Here is a 19812-nt window from a genome sequence, read left to right as displayed (position 1 = left end):
ACATGCGGGGGCTGTGAGTCTGAGTGCAGTGGCAGGGCCCACCCGGAGGACAGCCCGCTGTCACACCTGGAGAAGCAGCACCCAAGGGCCCCTGGGGCTCACGCCCAAGGTCGGGTGCAGCAGGTCTCCCGAGGGAGGGGGTGGCTCCGCTCGGAACCGTGGCCCGTCTGTGTGGGTCCCCCACCCTGTCTCCCTACTTTGTAAAACGAGGCTGTGGGGGGCATTAAATAACAAGCACGTCTCACTCGCAGGCACTGAGCTGGGATTTGGGCGGAAAACAGCTGGGCGATCCCTGTGTATTTGGAAAATTTATTTTTTAAAAAATGTGTATGTACTGACTTCAGAGAAGAAGGGAGAGGAAGAGATAGGAACATCCGTGATGAGAGAGAATCACTGATCGCTGCCTCCTGCACGGCCCACACTGGGGATCGAGCCGCAACCACTGAGCCACCCAGCCAGGCTGGAATGTCACCCGAACCCTCGAGAAGCCGTGGCACAGGGGGCCGGGGAAACCAGGAACTAGTGGGGAGAGCGCAAAGCAACACCATGTCCACAGCACCCGAGTGACGGCTGGCGGGAGGGGGGGAGCCTGGGGCCAGGACACGCTGACCCATCGCCGTTTCTCTGCTGGACACGGGACAGGAAGTCGTGGCGGCATGGCGCGGCGCCCACAGGACGAAGCGGCTCCGTGAGCCTCAGTGCAGGCTGAGCCCGAGCCGGGCCCCGGGGCAGGCGGAGCCGGAGCCACGGGACCGGCTCCTGCAGGGAAACGCCGCACGAAGGAAGGAGGCCCGTGGGCTGCTGGGTCGGCCGGTGTGGTCTGGACAGCAGGGGAAGTGGGTGCCCTGGTCCCTGAGGTGACACCCGAGGGCTGCCCGCCTCTGCTTCCCTGTTCCCACCCGCAGAGGCCCAGCCTGCTGCTCCCGGCAGGTCCAGGAGACGCCCAACCCTCCACTCACCGCCCAGTATCTCAGAGACACAGGAGCCTATGGCTGCTTTTTAATGAAAATATAGAACATTTATTAATTCCTTCCAACATGCCCACGTGCACACAGGCGCAGCCGCGCCCCTGCCGCCAGCTCGGTTACTCCTGGCAGCGCCTCCCAGGCACCAGCCACGGTCTCCTGTGGCCGGCGGGGCTGGCGGGCCCGTGGGCTCCAGCTCCTGTGGGTGTGGCCGTGGGCATCGGGCGAGCCGTCCTGGAACACAAGGACCCCGTGGTGGGGGCGCCCGGAGGCACTGCGCCTGGTGGGGGAGGGCGGGCCTCAATGGCGGGCTCCTCTATGGTCCTCGCTCCCCAGAGCCCCTGGCCCCACCCCCTCCAGGAGCTGCTCCTGCCTCTGTGATGAGGCCAACTGGGCCAGGTCTGGGACGGGGACCCCTTGGGCTCATGTTCAGGGGAAGACGGGAGGGGCGAGTGCCTCAGGACCGACGGCTCCTCAGGGGAGCGGTCAGGTCAGGGAGTGCGTCTCTGAGGAGCTGCCCCTGAGCAGACAGGAAGATGGCAGGAAGGAGCCCCGGCCCTCTGCCCAGGACCTGCCTCACACATCGCCCACAGAGAGCTCGAGGCGCCCCCCCGCCCCCTCCCCCAGCAGACCGCACGCGGGGCCAGCAGCCTCCCGGACTCACCGGCTCACAGCAGCCGCCGCCTCTTGCGGGCATGCCGGCCATGCCGCGTCTGGAGCACATCAACGTCGTCGAGATCGTCCGGGCAGGAGGGGGCAGGGTCTGGGGCTCCCTGAAACAGGGGAGAGCAGTGACCCCGCAGCCAGGACGGACGAGATGAGCAGTGGGAAGTGAGGAATGGGCTGAGGGAGCCGTGGGCACCACACACTATGGGGCCTCTTCCCCTTGGCATCTGGGTCCAGCCGGGTCTCCAGGGCTCGTCAGCCCAGAAGACAGCCCTGGGACCCTAGGCAAGGCCTCAGGCTGGAGCGAGCCCCAGGGAGGGGGACCCAGCCTCAGCCACAAGCCCGGCCTCCCAGGTGTCAGCCAGCCCAGCAGCCACAGGCACCCAGAGGGGAGGGAGACAGATGCTCCCAGGACACTGCCAGCACCGGACAGCCTCCCTGACAGGCACAGCGTCTGCGGTGGCCCAGCGCGCCTGCTCGCCGACAACAGGGCCTGGCTGCAGACTGCTGGGCGGCGCAGCACGAGGTGCAGGGACACCTCCCGAGAGGTTCCTACCAGGTTCCGCAGAGGAAACAGGGACCCCAGACCCACCTGCAGCTCAGCAAGCCCGCGGGCGCCGTGCAGGGTGGGTGGGGGCCGAGGGCTCCCCGGGTCAGAGGAGGTTCCTTCCTCTCACAGCCACAGCGGCCCAAGGGGAGGCGCCTCTGCACAGTCCGCATGCAGCCACGTCCCCTCCACACCAGCCACTCTCCCACCACTTCCACCTGCTGCAGCCCCGCCCACCACCCTGGGCAGGGCAGCGTGGGGTGCAGCGCTGGGCCCATGGCCACCCACCTGCACCTGGGGTGTGGCTGCAGACCCAGCCTGGGCACTGCTGCTCGCCCGGACTGGCTGCCTGCTGCCATCGGAGCGTGCCAGCTCCTCCAGGTCCTCATCCTCGCTCCCCGAAGTGGGCCTCGTGGCTGACAAGGTGGTACGGACGCCGGGAGGGGGCAGGGTGGCCAGCAGCGCGGGCAGAGTGAAGGCAGCCAGGAAGCGGGCCTTCAGCAGCAGGTAGGCCGGGCTGTCCTGCAGCTGCTCCCGCACCCACCCCCGCGAGGCCTGCAGGGTGCCAGCCGCCGCGCCGGGCACCAGGGCTGCAGCTCTGCGCTCCAAGGCCTTCTTGTGGAGCAGGAGGCCGGACAGTGCCCGCAGGCCGCACAGGGCGGGGGGTTGGTAGGGCAGTCTGCTGCCCAGCGGGGGCACACACACCCCCCGCAGCCCCCGGAGCCACTCCTGCACGGCCGGCTCGCTCTCCTGGGAGAGCAGGCTGAGGTCCAGGGCATCCTTCTCAGGCCCGCGCTGGGGTGGGGGTGGCCTCTCCAACCCCAGAGGCGCCCTGGTCCCCCCTGGCTCTGCTGGGGACAGCAGTGTCCTTCCTGGGCCAGCACCAGGGGGCAGAGGCAGCTGGCAGGGCTGGGCTTCTGCAGGGATCTGGGGGGGTGGGGCCGGCGAGAGGGCCTCGAGGTCTGCCCTGGAGGCAGGGCCTGGTTCTGCGTCCCTGTTGGCTTGGCCCTGGCCTCCTGGATTCTCCGTCACTGAGGGCAACAGAGTCACCGCCAGCCCTTGGGGGTCAGGGGTCGCTGCTGGCCCGGGGAGGCCCAGCACGGCTGGCAACGGCACGGGGAGCAGCACGCTGCTGATAGGCAGAGGGGCGCTGGCGGCCACATGGGGCCCACCCCTGAGGGTGCCCAGAGCTGGCGTCAGCCTGAGGGACTGGATGAGCGGCTGAGCGGGGTTGGGAGCCGCAGGAAGCAAGGCTGGTGCCTCGGGCAAGCCCTGTCCCCAGGATGTGGCAGGGGCTGGAGACGGTCCGCGACTGTCCAGCTGGCGGCCCCCAGGGACCTGCAAGGCCACGGTGGGGACAGGAGCCCAGGCCAGGGCCTGCAGGGCAAGAGGCTGCGTGGGTACGACCCCAGAGCCTGGGGCGCTCGGACTGGTGGCAGCAGGGGCCCCCGGCCCAGACAGCGTGGACTTGGAGACGCCTGGCCCTGTGGCTGGGGGGCCGCAGGAGGCCAGTGTGAGAGGGGGCTGGAGGATCACAGGCGAGGAGACCAGCAGCTGGGGTGGGAGCACGGGGCCCTGGGCAGCCTTGCTGGCTCGGGCCTCTCGCAGCCGCTTCTCTCGAAGCAGCTGGAACACAGTCTTCACTTTGTGCAGGGGGCGGCCTGGAGCTGGCGGGGGCGCCGCAGGGGTGTCCTGGGGAGGGCAGGTCTGCAGCCCCCTGCCCCCTGCCCGCCTGGGTCTCTTTGCTGCAGCGCCTTGGGCTGTCACCTGGCTTGGAAGGTGGCCTGAGGGAGGACAGAACACACCACGGAGGTCCAGGTGCCTGTCCAGACCCACCTCAGCCCGCCCCGCAAGAGGTCTCCTCGGGCAGCTGCTGGGCATGTGGGAGCAGGAGCCCAGGGCCCCCACATCTTGGACGTCTTCTCTGCCTCCCGGGCCTGTGCTGGGGGAGCTCAGGGCTTACCCACTGCACTCAGCACCCCCCTCGGCCAGCTAGGCTCACGCCCCTCAAACAAAACCCTCATCCGTCGTGGCCAGGCAGCTCCCGTGGGGGACAGAACAGCCGAGAGAAAGGGAGAGGCAGTACCTGGGGTGCTCTGGGCACTGGAGGGCGCCTGGAAAAGAGGGGAGAGACTCAGCACTCGGGGAGTCCCGGGCTGGATCCCTTCTTTTTCCTTTTTCACGTGGCCACGCCCCCTTGTTCACCTGACTGCTCCCCCAACCCGTTGTGCCACCAAGACCTCGGCTCACTTCTTGCCCATGGAGGGGGACAAGGCCTGGCCGCGCCCCCACCTGCAGCCAGAGGCTAGGGCCCAGCCTGGATGGCCCTCCCGGGCCTGGCACCCCTCCCCAGGCCCCTGCCCCTCCCCCCCATGCAGCTCCGCTCCCAGGCCCCCTGGCAGAGCCCATCTAGGTGGCCGGGCTGTGGGACAGGAGGGCACAGGGGTCCGTGGCCTGGTCGGGGCACCACGGCCACAGTTGTCCTTGGACCACTTTGTGGTCTCCTCCCGTGGTGACCAGGCTCAGGACAACCTCTTCCTGGTGGACCCCGTGGGCTTGGCCACCGGCACCAGGCGAGCAGCTCAGCTGGGTGGGGGTGAGAAGCTGGGAGCCGGCGGCCTGCATGGGGGCCGTCTCTCTCCCGGACGGTGGGGAGTCTTCGGGGCTCCAGGCCCTCCCCGAGCCCAGCCCCACGGGACCCCAGACACCCTTGTCCCTGGAAAGAGCTGGCATCCCTTTCTTCCCGGCTGGACCAACGCCGTCTACACCCAGCACTGCAGAGGGGACGGGGTGGAGGAGCCGGGGAGCCCGGCCGGCACCCCCACTTCTCACCTGAGCCCCAGCCGGGGGCAGGGGGGGCGGCCGGGCCTTCCTCTCTCGAATGACCTCCATGCAGCCGGCAGTGTCGGTGTGGAACAGCTGCGGGACACACGGGGCACACACCACACACGCTGACACGTGTGGCAAGAGGCTCTGCCCGTCCTGAGCTGCCCCACAGCCCAAGGGCCACGGGGAAAGGGTCTGCATGGGGCCCAGGCCAGCCCCCACCAGTCCTCTCGGCACGGGTCCGAGGCCCAGAGGCGCAGGCCGGTCGCCGGGCTGCCTGCCCGCCCCGCCCCGAGCCCGGGGGACAGTGTTCCCCACGCAGCCCCATCCCTTCCGGGTCCGGGAGGGGGTGTGGCAGGGACGCTGGCACTGTTGTCAGGACCCACGGCTTTAGGAAACTGCACTGCATGAGGGACGTCCACCGGCGCCCCCCACAGGCCAGGCATGCAGGAGGGCGCTCTGCAGGGCTCACCTGCATGAGGAGGGTGAACACCGGGGTGCTGGCCAGGCGGGCGTCCTGCAGCTGCGCCCCGATGCTGTCGGCTGGGGGACAAGGGCACATGTGCCAGGTGGCCCCGGAGCCTGGGTGCCAGGCAGGGAGCCCCGAAGAACCCCAAAGCCAGCTGCCACCCCTTCTGACCAGGGAGGGCAGGGGCCAGAGCGCAGACTGGCCCTGACTGGGCCTCAGCTCGGCCTTGGGGCCAGGCACTCCGGGAGCGAGTGTCACAGGTAAGACGTTCAGACACCCCGCCTGCCCGTGGGCCCACAGGCCATGCTCACGGGAACGCGCTCCTGCTGAGGCTTCAATGGCAGGACGGAGGCTAAACCCACACCTCCCCCAGGAAAACAAGCAGGTGTCCGCGGGCCCCCACGCCCCTCCCCCCAGCAGGCCCCCAGAGCCGCAGGGCAGTACCTCGTGTGGGCGCCGCAGTGGGCCTCCTGGGAGCACAGGGCACGATGATGTCGCCCACCCAGGGGCTCACGGCCATCAGTAGCTGGCGCCCGAGGCGCCTCTGCTGCAGGGCGTGTCTCCGGTGCTGCCGCCACAGCTGCCCCGTGTGGGGCTTGGTCACAGCGCCGTTGCCGCCGGGGGTGGTCCCCTGGGGTGAGCCGAACAGGCACGGCTTCTTCTGTGGGGGGAAGGCACCTGAGTGTCGCCCTCACTGCCCCCCAAAGCTGTGTACCCAAAGGGACAGGGTGGGGCTGTGGCAGTGTGCACACACAGGTGCAGGGTGGGGCGGGCTGTGGCAGTGTGCACACACAGGTGCAGGGTGGGGCGGGCTGTGGCAGTGTGCACACACAGGTGCAGGGTGGGGCGGGCTGTGGCAGTGTGCACACACAGGTGCAGGGTGGGGCGGGCTGTGGCAGTGTGCACACACAGGTGCAGGGTGGGGCGGGCTGTGGCAGTGTGCACACACAGGTGCAGGGTGGGGCGGGCTGTGGCAGTGTGCACACACAGGTGCAGGGTGGGGCGGGCTGTGGCAGTGTGCACACACAGGTGCAGGGTGGGGCGGGCTGTGGCAGTGTGCACACACAGGTGCAGGGTGGGGCGGGCTGTGGCAGTGTGCACACACAGGTGCAGGGTGGGGCGGGCTGTGGCAGTGTGCACACACAGGTGCAGGGTGGGGCGGGCTGTGGCAGTGTGCACACACAGGTGCAGGGTGGGGCGGGCTGTGGCAGTGTGCACACACAGGTGCAGGGTGGGGCGGGCTGTGGCAGTGTGCACACACAGGTGCAGGGTGGGGCGGGCTGTGGCAGTGTGCACACACAGGTGCAGGGTGGGGCGGGCTGTGGCAGTGTGCACACACAGGTGCAGGGTGGGGCGGGCTGTGGCAGTGTGCACACACAGGTGCAGGGTGGGGCGGGCTGTGGCAGTGTGCACACACAGGTGCAGGGTGGGGCGGGCTGTGGCAGTGTGCACACACAGGTGCAGGGTGGGGCGGGCTGTGGCAGTGTGCACACACAGGTGCAGGGTGGGGCGGGCTGTGGCAGTGTGCACACACAGGTGCAGGGTGGGGCGGGCTGTGGCAGTGTGCACACACAGGTGCAGGGTGGGCTGTGGCAGTGTGCACACACAGGGGTGGGGTGGGCTGTGGCAGTGTGCACACACAGGGGTGGGGCGGGCTGTGGCAGTGTGCACACACAGGGGTGGGGCGGGCTGTGGCAGTGTGCACACACAGGGGTGGGGCGGGCTGTGGCAGTGTGCACACACAGGGGTGGGGTGGGCTGTGGCAGTGTGCACACACAGGGGCGGGGCGGGCTGTGGCAGTGTGCACACACAGGGGTGGGGCGGGCTGTGGCAGTGCACACACAGGTGCAGAGTGGGCTGTGGCAGTGTGCACACACAGGGGTGGGGTGGGCTGTGGCAGTGTGCACACACAGGGGTGGGGCGGGCTGTGGCAGTGCACACACAGGTGCAGAGTGGGCTGTGGCAGTGTGCACACACAGGGGTGGGGTGGGCTGTGGCAGTGTGCACACACAGGGGTGGGGCGGGCTGTGGCAGTGTGCACACACAGGTGCAGAGTGGGCTGTGGCAGTGTGCACACACAGGGGTGGGGTGGGCTGTGGCAGTGTGCACACACCGGTGCAGAGTGGGCTGTGGCAGTGTGCACACACAGGGGTGGGGTGGGCTGTGGCAGTGTGCACACACAGGTGCATGGTGGGGCGGGCTGTGGCAGTGTGCACACACCGGTGCAGAGTGGGCTGTGGCAGTGTGCACACACAGGGGTGGGGCGGGCTGTGGCAGTGTGCACACACAGGTGCAGGGTGGGCTGTGGCAGTGTGCACACACAGGGGTGGGGTGGGCTGTGGCAGTGTGCACACACAGGGGTGGGGTGGGCTGTGGCAGTGTGCACACACCGGGGTGGGGCGGGCTGTGGCAGTGCACACACAGGTGCAGAGTGGGCTGTGGCAGTGTGCACACACAGGGGTGGGGTGGGCTGTGGCAGTGTGCACACACAGGGGTGGGGCGGGCTGTGGCAGTGCACACACAGGTGCAGAGTGGGCTGTGGCAGTGTGCACACACAGGGGTGGGGTGGGCTGTGGCAGTGTGCACACACAGGGGTGGGGCGGGCTGTGGCAGTGTGCACACACAGGTGCAGAGTGGGCTGTGGCAGTGTGCACACACAGGGGTGGGGTGGGCTGTGGCAGTGTGCACACACCGGTGCAGAGTGGGCTGTGGCAGTGTGCACACACAGGGGTGGGGTGGGCTGTGGCAGTGTGCACACACAGGTGCATGGTGGGGCGGGCTGTGGCAGTGTGCACACACCGGTGCAGAGTGGGCTGTGGCAGTGTGCACACACAGGGGTGGGGCGGGCTGTGGCAGTGTGCACACACAGGTGCAGGGTGGGCTGTGGCAGTGTGCACACACAGGGGTGGGGTGGGCTGTGGCAGTGTGCACACACAGGGGTGGGGTGGGCTGTGGCAGTGTGCACACACCGGGGTGGGGCGGGCTGTGGCAGTGTGCACACACAGGTGCATGGTGGGGCGGGCTGTGGCAGTGTGCACACACCGGTGCAGAGTGGGCTGTGGCAGTGTGCACACACAGGGGTGGGGCGGGCTGTGGCAGTGTGCACACACAGGGGTGGGGTGGGCTGTGGCAGTGTGCACACACAGGGGTGGGGTGGGCTGTGGCAGTGTGCACACACCGGGGCGGGGTGGGCTGTGGCAGTGTGCACACACAGGTGCAGGGTGGGCTGTGGCAGTGTGCACACACAGGTGCAGGGTGGGCTGTGGCAGTGTGCACACACAGGGGTGGGGCGGGCTGTGGCAGTGTGCACACACAGGGGTGGGGCGGGCTGTGGCAGTGCACACACAGGTGCAGAGTGGGCTGTGGCAGTGTGCACACACAGGGGTGGGGTGGGCTGTGGCAGTGTGCACACACAGGGGTGGGGCGGGCTGTGGCAGTGTGCACACACCGGGGCGGGGTGGGCTGTGGCAGTGTGCACACACAGGGGTGGGGCGGGCTGTGGCAGTGTGCACACACAGGTGCAGGGCGGGCTGTGGCAGTGTGCACACACAGGTGCAGGGTGGGGCGGGGCTGTGGCAGTGTGCACACACAGGTGCAGAGTGGGCTGTGGCAGTGTGCACACACAGGGGTGGGGTGGGCTGTGGCAGTGTGCACACACAGGGGTGGGGCGGGGCGGGGCTGTGGCAGTGTGCACACACAGGTGCAGGGCGGGCTGTGGCAGTGTGCACACACAGGTGCAGGGTGGGGCGGGGCTGTGGCAGTGTGCACACACAGGTGCAGGGTGGGGCGGGCTGTGGCAGTGTGCACACACAGGTGCAGGGCGGGCTGTGGCAGTGCGCACACATGCACTCAGGGGGCAGAGGGTGTGGTGGTAGATGACGCGGGCAGGCCCTTACCTGAGCCTGGCCCCGGACTGTCATGTTGGTCTTGAGCATGTACCTCAGGGTCTCCAGAGGCACCTTCAGCAGCCGCCTCGCGCCCTGACGGACAGACAGCGAGGCTGAAGGCAGGAGCCAGCGTGGAGCCGCCACCTGGCAGCACGCTAACTCCTCACCCAGACCCCAAAGCCGGCACCACGCTGGTGAGGAACGTGCTCTGGGTGCCTAGGCAGGGCCTCCCCCAAGACAGGCACACGCCTGGCAGGCCAGCGGGACCAGAGCCCAGGCCGGCAGGCGGCTCCTCCTTGCCCACCGCCCTGCCCAGCTCGGGGGGAGACGTTGCAGGAAGGGCTCCAGGCCTACGTGCCCCGAGCAGCTCTCCTGCGTGGCTTTCACGGCAAGTGAGGCCACGGCCTCGGCGGGAAGGCTGCTGCTGGGCCCCCCAACACGGATCAGGAGTAAACCTCGTCAGAGCAAGGTGGGGGTGCTGCCCACACGTGGGGCACAGCTGGCATGAGATCAGGCCGGCCCACTGCCCTGAGCACCGGCCTGGTGGCTGCCAAGCCAAGCGGCAGCATCCAGTCCCCAAGCCTGGGTACACCAGGGCCAGGCCCACCTCGTTGGCCGGCCCCTCGGAGCTTGTGGGATGAGGGTCCTCGCAGGGCGGGGGCCCGATGCCGCCCAGGCTGGCGTCGTGTGTCCCGGACGGGGCCGGTCTGCCCGCCTCCACGTCCCTGCTGCCACCAGGAGCAGCACTGGAGACCCGGGGACGGCCGGGGGAGGCGGCTGAGCGTCCCGGGCAGCCCCCCGGCCCCAGTGTGTGGGCGCTCTGCCTGGCAGGAACCCACAGGTCCACGTCCGGCACGCTGTGCTGTGCCGGCGGCAGGGACTGGCCACCCTCCTGGGGGCCCAGGGCTTCCTCTGGCTCCGAGTCCGGCTCCGAGTCCCCGCTGTCCCCATCGCTGCTGCCGCTGCTGCCGCTGGCCTCGCTGCTGGAGCTCCACCGCACGCTGCGCAGGCGCCGCCGCCGCCTCTTCCCCTGCCTCTTGCCCTTTCGTGGGGAAAGGGCTGCGTGAGGCCTCGTCTCCTCGGGCTCAGCAGCGAGGGCACAGGCCCGTCTCCCTCTGCCCTGGGCCACAGAGCCCTCTCCTCTTCGCCCACCCGCACCCCTCGCCCTGCCCCGGGCGGCGGGGCCTCACCCGGCCCATGATCTTCCACTTGCTCAGACACTGGGAGCCCGTCCGGTGGGGCAGCTCCGAGGCGATTTTCTCCCAGTGGCCTGCGAGGAGGACACGTGGCAGCGCTCACGTCTGAGGACACGCCCTCGGCCAGGAAAAGGCTCTTCCCCGAGAAGCTGGCCCCCCGGGACGCGGTCGTCCCCAGAACGGGCTCCCGCTGCCCTTCCCGCTCAGAAGCTTCCGGCACAGCTGGGGACGGAGCGACTGGATGGGAGAGGCCTTGCCCAGGGAGCAGCCGCGCGGAGACCGAGGCGCCAGAGCCGGCGAGCGAGGCCTCTTCCCTTCCAGCTCACCTTCGCCTCCGCGTCCCCGTGACTGGCCTGGTCCGTGTGGTGGACGCCACCACCTCCTGTCTGGGGCCGCCTGGGAGGGGAGGGGACCGAGGCGGCCGGGCCTGCAGGACTCACCCACACCGTGCTTCTCCACCAGCTCCAGCAGCTGCTCCTCCTCCTTGGGGCTCCAGCGCCCCTTCTTCAGGCTGAAGTGCAGCCTCCGTAGGTACCTGGAGGCGACGAGGACACGCGTGTTTTGGGCCGGGACGGCCTGCCCCGGACGTCAATGGGCCACAAACCGGAGCCCTGTGCCCGCACCACGGGGTAAACCGGAGCCCTGTGCCCGCACCACGGGTAAACTGGAGCCGTGCCCGCACCACGGGTAAACCGGAGCCCTGTGCCCGCACCACGGGTAAACCGGAGCCCTGTGCCCGCACCACAGGGAAACCGGACTTTGTCAGAGTGAAAGGTCGTGGACTTCCGCGTCGGGAAAGGGAAAGACGGTCCCAGACGGCAAGTTTGCAAACCGCGTGCCCGCGAAGAGGCCTGGTCTGGAGTTTACAACGGCCTCTACGCGCCAGTGACCCGACAGGTAGCCCAGCGGACACGGGCAGGGCACCGGGCACTTCCCCAGGGAAGGCAGCGCGCGGGGGCGCTCCCAGGGCAGCCGCGGGAAAGGCCACTCGCGCTGGCGGGACACACAGCGCCCAGACGCCTCGTGAGAACAGCAAGGCCTGCTGGCGAGGCCATGGAGACCGGGCCCCGCACGCGGCCGGGGACAGAGCGCGGGCAGCCCCTGTGGAGGGCGTCTGGCGGTCCCCGGGGGAGCTGGCACCCACAGGCCCAGGTGTGTCCGAGAACAAGGACGCCGAGTGCAGCACCTGGCTCACTGTGTCCCTCTCCCAGGCTCTGGCCCACGCGCTCAGCACGTCCCCACCCGTTTCTCAGGCAACAACACGCGACCGCCCAGACACTGCCCGCTGTCTTCCCATCCTCCCTGTCCAGGGCACTCTGTGTGCCCTGCCCAGACGCCACAAACACGCGTGTCCCCCTCCCGGATGCTGGGAGCGAGGCGTGTCCCTGCCTGGACCCTGTGGACGATGCTGCTGTGAGCACAGTGTACAAACAAGTGTCTGAGTCCCTGTGTTCACATCTTCTAGGTGTGCAGGGGGAGGTGTGGGCCACGGGTGTGCAGGGGGAGGTGTGGGACGTGGCAGCAGGTGTGCAGGGGGAGGTGGGGGACGTGGCGGCCGGGTGTGCAGGGGGAGGTGGGGGACGTGGCGGCCGGGTGTGCAGGGGGAGGTGTGGGCCACGAGTGTGCAGGGGGAGGTGTGGGCTACGGGTGTGCAGGAGGAGGTGTGGGCTACGGGTGTGCAGGGGGAGGTGTGGGCTACGGGTGTGCAGGGGGAGGTGTGGGCTATGGGTGTGCAGGAGGAGGTGGGGGACGTGGCGGCAGGTGTGCAGGGGGAGGTGTGGGCTATGGGTGTGCAGGGGGAGGTGTGGGCCACGGGTGTGCAGGGGGAGGTGTGGGCTATGGGTGTGCAGGGGGAGGTCGGGGACGTGGCGGCAGGTGTGCAGGGGGAGGTGTGGGCTACGGGTGTGCAGGGGGAGGTGTGGGCCACGGGTGTGCAGGGGGAGGTGTGGGCTATGGGTGTGCAGGGGGAGGTGTGGGCTATGGGTGTGCAGGGGGAGGTGGGGGACGTGGCGGCAGGTGTGCAGGGGGAGGTGTGGGCTACGGGTGTGCAGGGGGAGGTGTGGGCTATGGGTGTGCAGGGGGAGGTGTGGGCTATGGGTGTGCAGGGGGAGGTGGGGGACGTGGCGGCAGGTGTGCAGGGGGAGGTGTGGGCTACGGGTGTGCAGGGGGAGGTGTGGGCCACGGGTGTGCAGGGGGAGGTGTGGGCCACGGGTGTGCAGGGGGAGGTGTGGGCCACGGGTGTGCAGGGGGAGGTGTGGGCCACGGGTGTGCAGGGGGAGGTGTGGGCTACGGGTGTGCAGGGGGAGGTGTGGGCTATGGGTGTGCAGGGGGAGGTGGGGGACGTGGCGGCAGGTGTGCAGGGGGAGGTGGGGGCCCCGTGGCGGTCCTATTTAATTCCTGAGTCTCCACAGCACATTCCCACCCGCGGTGCCCCGGGTTCCAGTCTCTCCACTTCCTTGTGCGTGAAGTGGTAACCCGTGGGGGTTTGACTTGTATTCCTGAAACGATGGAGGATGTGGGCATCTTTTCATGTGTTTAATCTTTGGAGAAACGTCTGTTCAGGCCCTTTGTCCATTTTTGACTTGTTTTCTTTGCTGGGGAATAGGTTTCATGGGGGGGGGGGGGGATCAAAATACCCTAAAAATGATGGCCACGACGACTCAGTGCTCACACCAGAAACCACAGACCGCACGTGCTAGAGGGTGAGCTGGGTGGCAGGGGAGCCACGCCTTCACAGAGCGGCCTGGATAAAAGCCAGCCCAGAGGGGCAGGGGCTCAGCGAGCTGGGGCGGGAATCACAATAGGGCTCAGGGCGCCTGCCTCTCAGGGACCGTCCCCACTGGAGTCTGAGTAAGCTGCAGCTTGAAAGTGAAGAGCTGCCCCACTTCCCAACTGGGTCTCCCCTGGGCCCCAGGCCGCCCTGGGCCAGAGCACCGGCCTGGTCTCTGCACCCACCCAGGCCCGCCGCACCCGCAGTGCACACTCACCGGTCTCGGCACTGGGCGTCGCTCCTCCCTGGCACCTCCTCCCGGATTTTAAACCAATCGTGCTCCCCGTATTTGGCAACGGCTTGAAGCAACTTCTGCAGGAAGGACCCAGACAGATGGGCCTCTGCAGTAATCACAACCTCCACTCAGTCCGCTAAGGGGCCGCCAGTGCGCAGGTGCCCTTCCCAGGAGGTGGCCCTCCCGGCCCCCACACCTACCGTGTCTTCCTCTGGGGTCCAGAGGCCCTTTCTGAGGCGGGGGTCCAGGCTCTTGGTCCACCGGTAGATGAGCTGCATGGAGTCCCTCCCCTCCATGTAGTAGACAACTGGGGGCAAAGGGGCCTCGTGAACTTGCCCCCCCGGGTCCCCCAGGAAGGAGCAGCCGTCCCCACGGAGCATGGGACCGGGACCCCGGGGCGGCCGGACCCTCCCTTCTTCCTCCAGCCTGGCCTCGCCACCCGCCAGACGCCCGGCCGTCCCTGTCCTCCCGTCGGCGGCCCGGCCGAGGGCGCACTCACTGCGGCGGTAGGGGATGTGGTTGCCCACGCGCATCTCCTGCACCAGCTGCGTGAGCATGCGGTCCTCCGCCTCCGTCCACGCCCTGCGCCTCAGGGCCTTGTTGTGCTGCTGGAACTGCTGCAGACACTGGAAGGCGCTGCGCCGGGTCTGCGGCCACACCAGGCGGAGGCTGTCACTGGCGCACCGCGGGCGGAGGCGCCATGCGGGTGAGGGCTTCTGGGCACCGACAACCCACTCGCTCCCCCCTCCCCGCCCCAGGACAGCAAGCGCCTGTGACGAACGCAGACGTGCTCGGCAAGAAGACACCTCAGAGGAGTCACAGGAAGACTCCGTCTACGTGACACCCAAGCCGCACGCTGCCTCCCAGCTCGGCGCCCGCCGTACCCCAGGGTCTCCAGGTCCCTACAGCACCCACACCCCTGCGGTCTGGGAGGTCCTCACCCCCAGCTCCTCGGCGATCTCCTGCCAATGCAGGTGGCCGTGCTTGGCCGCGATGGCCTTCAGCTGCTCCAGCTCTGGCCTGGTCCACTCCTGCTTGTTGATGCTGGGGTGCTCCCAGTTCTGCCAGAACTTCCGGATCTCCTCTGCGCTGCGACCACCTTCAAACTGCAGAGACCCCCGCGGAGCTGTCACTGGCAGCAGCCGTGCGGGGAGAGCGGGCGCTCCATCCAGGCGCCAGGCCTCGTGCAGCCAAACCCATAGGCTTGGCTCTAAATGCAAAGCGACTCAGCACCCGCCCCCTTCAGCAGAGGCTCACACCAGCGGGCCGGGGAGGAGGGGGGTGCAGGGGGGGGTGCGAGGAGCGGGGGGGGGGTTGTGTGCAGGAGGGGGGGTGCTGAGAGCCACCGCAGTGCTGGCCACGCACCTGGCCACGGGTCACGCTGGGTCTGGTGGTGGCCACGGAGCGTGCTCCGACTTACATTAATGTTGGAAATCTTCTCCCAGTCGTGGCTGTCCAGCCTGCTGCCCAGCAAGGCCTCCTCCGGGAGCTGGCTGCAGAGGTGAGGGCACCGGGTCAGGCCGGCCCCTCGCCCCGTCCACGCCACCCGGCACCCCACTCACTTGATGTCGCGGATCTCCTCCTCGGCCTTGCTGCTCTGCTCCTCCAGGGCCGCCCGCTCCGCCTCGCTCGTGGCCCTGCTCAGCTTCTGCTGCAGGTACTCGAGCCTGCGGGCGGCAGAGGCCAGTCACTGCGGGCAGGCGGCTCCCACAGCACCGCCGGGGCACTGGCTATGAGCCTGGCAGGGGTTTGGGCCCGCGGGCTAGTTCACCGCCCGGAACGGCCGCGGCTCCTCGCCTGCAGAGAACGCGGCGCCACCCCTGGCTGTCACGTCAGCAGCGAGTGCAGCAACGTGCTGCTGACGCAGGGTGGGAACTGCGGCCGCCCCACCTGCCAGAGCCAGAGCCCAGTGACCAGCTGCCAGCCGTGTGCCAGCGCCCGGGGCGGGTCCTGCAGCCCGCGCACATGCCCGCTTCCCGCAGCCCAAGGAGGGCTGTGACCGTCACACAGGCAGCCCTGACCCCACGTCAACGCCTGAGGCCACAGAAGGCCCTGGGACCCCCTGGCTGGTCCAGGCGCTGTGATTTGGTCACATGACGCCACCCCATCAGCACACACAAAGCAGGCCTCGTGAACGGTCCCCATTTTCACAGGTGGACGCCGAGGCCCAGACCAGAGAAACTGCCTGAGTGAGACCAGCACTGAGGGGGCTCGGCCAACCCGCGTCCGTACTGGCCTCCAGCCGCTGCCGCAGGGGACCCCGCAGGAGGCCGAGCCTCCCTAAGCCCAGCGGCTGCTCGGCGAGGCCCTGGGACTCACTTCAGTAACTTGGGCTGGAGCAGGCGCTGCAGGCGGCCGCTCACCACCGCCTTCCTGAGCAAGGCCTTCTCCCAGCTCTTCCCTGAGGAGAGACGCGGCTCAACGGGGCTGCCAGGGGCGGTGCCTCCCACGATGTCAGCTCCAACTTCCACGTTCAGTCAGAGAAAGCGCAGGGCAGACCACCCAGCCGGCCCCCCGCGAGGAGGCGTCCCCCCCGCCCCCCCCTCAGTGCAGAGGCAGGGCCGGGAGGGAGCGGGTGGGGGAGGCGGTGCCCGAGCGCAGCCCTCACACTTGGTCACCAGGAGCTCCTCGAAGGTCTTGATGCCCTGGCCAGCCTTCTCCCGCGCGTCCTCGTTGGCAGGAGGCCCCTGTCCGAGCACGGCGTCACGATGCGGCTCCCTCCTCCCCCGCCGCCTCCAGCGGCCGGCCCCGTGCCAGGCCTGGCCCTCAACACCTGGACCTGGAGCGGCCGCCTCACCGGGCACCGGGCACCGCCCCACCAGCAGAGGGTGGCGAAGAGGAGAAAGCCGCCACCAGCAACACCGGGCCCCACCGCCAGGACCGGGCAGCCCTGCCTCGCTGGCCCTGGGCCACCCCTGGAGGCCAGGCCCTGGGCTGACCCGCGGAGCAGCAGGCCGGCCCCACAGGAGGGGGCCCGGGAGGGGCTAGGACGCTAGAGACCACCGCCCTGAAGACCACGGGAATTCACGACCGGCTGTGGGGGCGCCCGCCTCCTGGACCCAACGCCCCCGACTCACCACTCCGGTGACCTTGTCCTTGAAGTAGGGCTTGAGGAAGTGCCCGATGTACAGGTTCAGGGGCAGGCTCTTGCTGTCCTTCACCCGGGGGCCTTTGGACCCTGCCAGGTCCCACATGACTTCCTCCTGTGGACACGAGGGGCCTGTGGGAGGACCGCCCCGGTCCCGGGAGGCCTGGCGGGGTGCGCGGGCCGGCCCGTCCTACCTGCTGCTCCTGGTTCTGGGCCAGCAGCAGGCTGACCTCCGCCAGCTTCTCCTGCAGCACCAGCTGGTAGACCATGTTCAGCTGCAGGCAGGTCTCCGGGTCCTCGGGAAGCGCCTTCCCCTTGGGGTCGTCCTCGTCGTTGCTGGCTCCGTCCCACCTCTCTCCTTCCTGCTCACCATGGAGACTGCGGGTGAGGAAGCGCGGCCACCAGCACTCCCGCCCTCGGGCCCGCGACCCAGACGCTCGACTGGCAGGACCAACCCTGACGTGAACTCCAGGGCACCCGTTCCCTCATGGAAAACTCATTTCAGTTTCTAGGAAGGGGGGGGTTTGCGTGAGAAAACGGGGTGTGTGTGTGTGTGTGTGTGTGTGTGTGTGGTAGTTCCACTTCCATTTCTGCTAAACGTGGACCCTGTGACGGCCCGTGGCGTCCTCACAGGCAGGGGAGGTGCAGGCGGCAGCAGCGCACGCAGCCAGAAAGTAGGAAGGCCGCGGGTCTGAGCAGCGAGGCAGCCCACAGGGGGCCTCAGGGGCCAGCCCGCCACTGGGACAGGAGGTGGCGCCGCTCCTACCGACGGGGCGAAGAAACATGCCAACTGCGGAAATCCCCCCAAATCACAGAAAATCCCCGAGTGACCGAGGAAGAGTTAACAGTCGCCAGGCCGAGCGACTCCTTGCCCGACACTGCTCTGGGCGCTCCTGTGTGCGACTGACTGGGCTGTGCCTGCCCCCCCTGCACAGGCGGGGAGACCGCGGCCCAGGTGCCCGGTGCCTGCCCTCCGTGCGTGGTGTCGGGTTGAGAGGGACGAGGGCTTGGGGAACGCGGGAGGGATGCACTCCAACCTGCTGACGGTTTTAGTTTGACGGTACAAGACGAAGCAACCGCCGCGCGTGGTCTTTATACTGCAGGAACCCCCTTCCAGCAGGAACCCCCTCCCAGCAGGACCCCCCTCCGTGCACCCGGCTGGCTCAGGGCGGTAGTTACCGAGACGGGGGGACCAGCAGCGGCGGCGTCCTCATCGGGCAGCGAATCTGGGGACACAAGCACACGGCTGCGACCGCCATGCAGGCAGATGGCTGGCAAGGGGCCCCCACAGGCGCCGACCGCAGGCGCGGCACTCGGCCCGCCCCCCGGGCAGCTGCCGGCCAGGGAGGGGCTGAAGGACCTCAGGGTGAGACTTGTGTGGCTGGACCTTCCCTCCCCGACAGCACCCGGGAGCTGAGCACCGCTGGCAGGCCAGGCGGCAGGACTGGACCGGGCAGGTCAGCGAGAAAGGAGACAGAGGCCCAACACGAAGCGCCCCAGGCACGCAGGGGACAGGGACTGTGGGGACAACCGGGGAGGAGACAGACGCAGAGGCCCTGGGAACAGGGGAAAGAAGTAGGGCCTCCGAGCTGAGCCTGGGGCGGAGGAGAGGGGGGCAGGGTGGGGGGCCCCTCTAGCAGGAGCTGTGAGGGGCACCGGACCCAGGGGACCCGGGGGGGGGGCAGTTGTTTGCGCCCGTGGAATAGGGGGCCAGGGACGGGGGTCCTCAGCGGCGGCGGCTGTTCGGGCCGGGGTTATCCCAGGACGGCCTGACGCAGGTGCCCACCACAGGCGGGCGCTCGGGAGGGCCAGGGGCTGATGGAGAAGGTGTGCGCAGAGTCCGGTTCTGGGGAGAACGGCTGGTCCCGCAGCACCGCGTGGCCGTGGCCGCCAGGAGCCGCGGGCAGAGGCGCCCGCTCAGCAGGGAGGAGGCTGCGCGCCTCGGAGCTCACCCGCGTCCCCCGCGTCGGAATCCGAGTCGAGGCTGGACTCTGAGACCTCCTCATCGAAGCCCGAGGGGCCGGGGCCCAAGATCCGCTCCAGCGCCTGGATCTCCTGCGTGATCTTCTCTCTCTCGGCGTCCACGTCCATGGTTTCTGCCGCCGCCAAACGACACGCCACGAGCGTCAGAGACGGAGGACGGGGACCCCTCTCCCCCCGACCGCGCCCGCAGGGGCGGCAGGAGCCCACCGAAGCCGGCACCGGGCTCCCGGAGGCCTGGCTGGGGGCCGAGCTGAGACCGACACCCCCATCCCGGGGGAGGCTGCGACCAGCACGTGGGGGGGCGGGGCGGGCACCAGCAGCACCCCAACGCCTGGCCAGTCTCCCCACAAGCAGCCGGGGCGCTGGCACCCAGTGCAGACGCGCAGGGCGGGGGGCTGTCGCCCGGGGGCGGGGAGGCCCTGGGCCACCGGCGGCGCCGCTCGCGGGTGTCCGCCCGGCGCTGTGACCAGGCGGCCGGCACCCCGAGCAGAGCCGGCCCGCGGGCCCCGTCCCCCGGCAGCCGGAGCCGCACCCGTGGTGGCCGACGCTGAGCGGACGCCGGCGGAGGCCCAGGGGCACCGGCCCGGGACCCCGAAGGGGGAGGAGGCGGGACGGAGGGGCGGGGAAGCCCCGGCGGGGGCAGCGCCCAGGAGCGCAGCGCAGACCCGGGCCCCGAGCGCGCGAGAGGGGCGGTGCCCGCCGTCCGCACGGCCCCGCCGCCGGGGCAGCCCCACCCCGCACCGAGCGCCCGCTTTACCCCGGAAGCGCTTACAGCCGGAGCTCCGTCCCGGGAGCCGCCGCCGCCGCCGCCACGCTTCCGGCAGCCGCGCGACTTGGACCCCGCGGACCGGAAGTCCCGCCTCCGAGACCGCGCACCCGGCGCGGGGGACGCCGGGAGGGGCCCTGGGCGGCGGGCAGGCCGGTGCTGCCCCCATGCGGTCGCCCCCGGCACTGCCCGCGTGCGCCGGCCGCCAGCGGAGCAGCTGGGCGGGAGGCGGAGGGGGCCGGGGTCCCCAGTCCACAGCGCCCCCCGCAGCCGCGCGGGCCCGCAGCCGGTACCTCCTGGGCTCCGTTCTTCCCTGTGAATTGGATCCAGGGTTCCGGATGAGCCCCCAGAAGGAAACGTGCCAAGCGTGGCGGTGCTCCTAGCCGCGCCGGGTCTCTGCAGGCCGCTGGTCAG

The 19812-nt window shown here is 69.5% G+C and overlaps 1 protein-coding gene across 4 annotated transcripts; it reads right to left on the bottom strand.

Moving 5' to 3' along the window:
• Nucleotides 1-984: 984 nt before the first annotated feature.
• Nucleotides 985-19463, bottom strand: SNAPC4 (small nuclear RNA activating complex polypeptide 4). Of its 4 annotated transcripts, none has more exons than XM_059658529.1 (24): nt 19390-19463; nt 18602-18745; nt 17829-17875; nt 16844-17011; nt 16639-16764; nt 16170-16248; nt 15881-15962; nt 15124-15228; nt 14982-15054; nt 14503-14667; nt 14061-14208; nt 13762-13868; nt 13544-13638; nt 10997-11091; nt 10519-10630; nt 9968-10382; nt 9370-9453; nt 5918-6134; nt 5477-5547; nt 5011-5097; nt 4265-4292; nt 2467-3962; nt 1630-1738; nt 985-1245 (listed from the first exon to the last, which is right to left on the bottom strand). In XM_059658529.1, exons 2-23 carry the CDS (start codon nt 18738-18740, stop codon nt 1634-1636), a joined length of 4044 nt encoding a protein of 1347 aa, XP_059514512.1. In that variant the 5' UTR covers nt 18741-18745; nt 19390-19463; the 3' UTR covers nt 985-1245; nt 1630-1633. The 4 variants fall into 4 exon arrangements, with proteins under 4 accessions (XP_059514512.1, XP_059514511.1, XP_059514513.1 ...); XM_059658528.1 differs by lacking the exon at nt 19390-19463 and adding an exon at nt 19165-19298; XM_059658530.1 differs by lacking the exon at nt 19390-19463 and having other exon boundaries at nt 985-1199; nt 18602-19151.
• Between the last annotated feature and the right edge of the window lie 349 nt (nt 19464-19812).

This window comes from Myotis daubentonii, chromosome 11, assembly GCF_963259705.1.
Source record: "Myotis daubentonii chromosome 11, mMyoDau2.1, whole genome shotgun sequence".
NCBI lineage: Eukaryota > Metazoa > Chordata > Mammalia > Chiroptera > Vespertilionidae > Myotis > Myotis daubentonii.
This window is presented reverse-complemented; position numbering and strand designations above follow the sequence as displayed.

Bases quoted from the DNA above. Each gene is read 5' to 3' on its own strand.
- SNAPC4 (XM_059658529.1), bottom strand. From the start codon at position 18,740: ATGGACGTGGACGCCGAGAGAGAGAAGATCACGCAGGAGATCCAGGCG. The intron at 15,055-15,123 runs GTGAGTGGGGTG...TCACCTCTGCAG, and splicing joins GAGGAGATCCGCGACATCAA to CCAGCTCCCGGAGGAGGCCT. The intron at 14,668-14,981 runs GTAAGTCGGAGC...GGGTCTCTGCAG, and splicing joins AGAAGATTTCCAACATTAAT to TTTGAAGGTGGTCGCAGCGC.